Source organism: Kryptolebias marmoratus, linkage group LG5 (assembly GCF_001649575.2).
Source record: "Kryptolebias marmoratus isolate JLee-2015 linkage group LG5, ASM164957v2, whole genome shotgun sequence".
Classification (NCBI taxonomy): Eukaryota; Metazoa; Chordata; class Actinopteri; order Cyprinodontiformes; family Rivulidae; genus Kryptolebias; species Kryptolebias marmoratus.
This window is the reverse complement of record NC_051434.1, coordinates 1,868,084-1,869,507: the sequence shown is the minus strand read 5'-3', so window position 1 is coordinate 1,869,507 and position 1,424 is coordinate 1,868,084. Positions and strand designations below refer to the sequence as shown.

General features: G+C 55.0%; 1 protein-coding gene across 1 annotated transcript in view; it reads left to right on the top strand.

Annotated features, from left to right (window-relative positions):
* The window catches only part of erf (Ets2 repressor factor), a gene marked incomplete in the record, with an annotated part of 27,218 nt that overhangs the window by 22,580 nt on the left and 3,214 nt on the right, over nt 1-1,424 (top strand). Inside the window, 1 exon segment of the mRNA XM_025002353.2 lies at nt 1,007-1,424. Coding sequence (XP_024858121.1) covers nt 1,007-1,424 — 418 coding nt within the window.

Below are 1,424 nucleotides of genomic sequence, written 5' to 3'. Positions count from 1 at the left end.
ATTACTTGAAATTCACACTTGGGAGGTTGTGCTGAAAAAAATGACTCCAAACATGGCAGGTTAAACCACTTTTAGGGTGAAATATAAAGCAAATTTAAAATAGTCCAAAAAACGTCCAGTTTCACCCTAGACCCCAGACGGTTAGGTGCAGTCAGGAGTCCAGACTTTTATTATATATTCATGTTTAATCTGTCAGAGATCGTCTAAAAGGAGCGCAGCTGCTATGAGAGGCGGGCGATCATGCAACTGTCTGTGAGTCTGTGTTTCGTCCAATAAAACACAAAATCCCTCTCAGATGTCAGAGTATTAGTGGAGCAAACATTCGCCTGCCTGGTTACTGTGTGTGTGTGTGTGTGTGTGTGCCACGTCGTTCTGGTCCCGGCCACCCAGTGTAAACACGGCCCATATGGAGCGTTGGATCCGGGGTGACATAAGTGCAGCACGAAACTTTAATTATAGCCTGTGTGTGATGTGGCCCACACACTGACATGTTGTGATATGATGGTCACACACACACACACACACACACACACACGAGCAGTTTCCCTGCACTCATCATGTCTGACACACGCAGCACAGACGGCTGTTTTCATAAAAGAAAAGTCCTGGAAAAATCGGAGGGGCCCGGCCCGTGTTTGTAATGGCACTGAGAGCGACTTTTCCAGCGTTTAGTTCTGGAAGCCAAGAATTTGGATTCGGTGCCACAGTCTGCCTGGCGGAGCGGAGCGCCGGACTGCAGAAAGCAGCTTTTCCTGCTCAAACGCAGCCGAAGGATTCCTGAAACCTGCTGAAGTTTAAACAACCAGAACAAAAACTAAAATGGTTCAAAGCAAAGAGCTGCAGGCAAACACTGACCTTAGCAAAACAAAAGCTACGACAGCTGAAAGCTAACCTTAGCAAAACAAAAGCTACGACAGCTGAAAGCTAACCATAGCACACAGTAGCTAAAGGCTGATGTTTCTGTTGGGTTCTGATCCAGACTCCTAACCGGTCTCCTTCCCCGCAGGTCGGGGAGTCCCGCAGAGCGCCCCCCCTGTGCCGACCGGAGGGACACATTTCCGGTTCCCCCCCTCCACGCCGTCGGAGGTTCTGTCCTCCAGCGAGGAGCTGCGCAGCCCGGGGATGTTCAGCACCGTGGCCCGCCGCATGGCCCGCGGCTCCGTGAGCGACTGCAGCGACGGGACCTCCACCAACTCGGAGCTGGAGGAGGCCGCTGGCGCCGAGGAGCGCGCCGTGGGGCCCGACAGAGCCTTCAGGGGCCTGGTCCCCCCCCGCCTGCCCCACGAGTCTCTCTTCAGGCTCTACGGGGGCCCCAGACCCGCCCCCAGGGTCCACCCGGAGCCCCTGTCCCCGTTCCCCATCTCCCCCCTGCCTGGTCCCGGAGGGCTGCTGGGCTCGACTCTGTCCCCGGCGGCGCTGTCCAT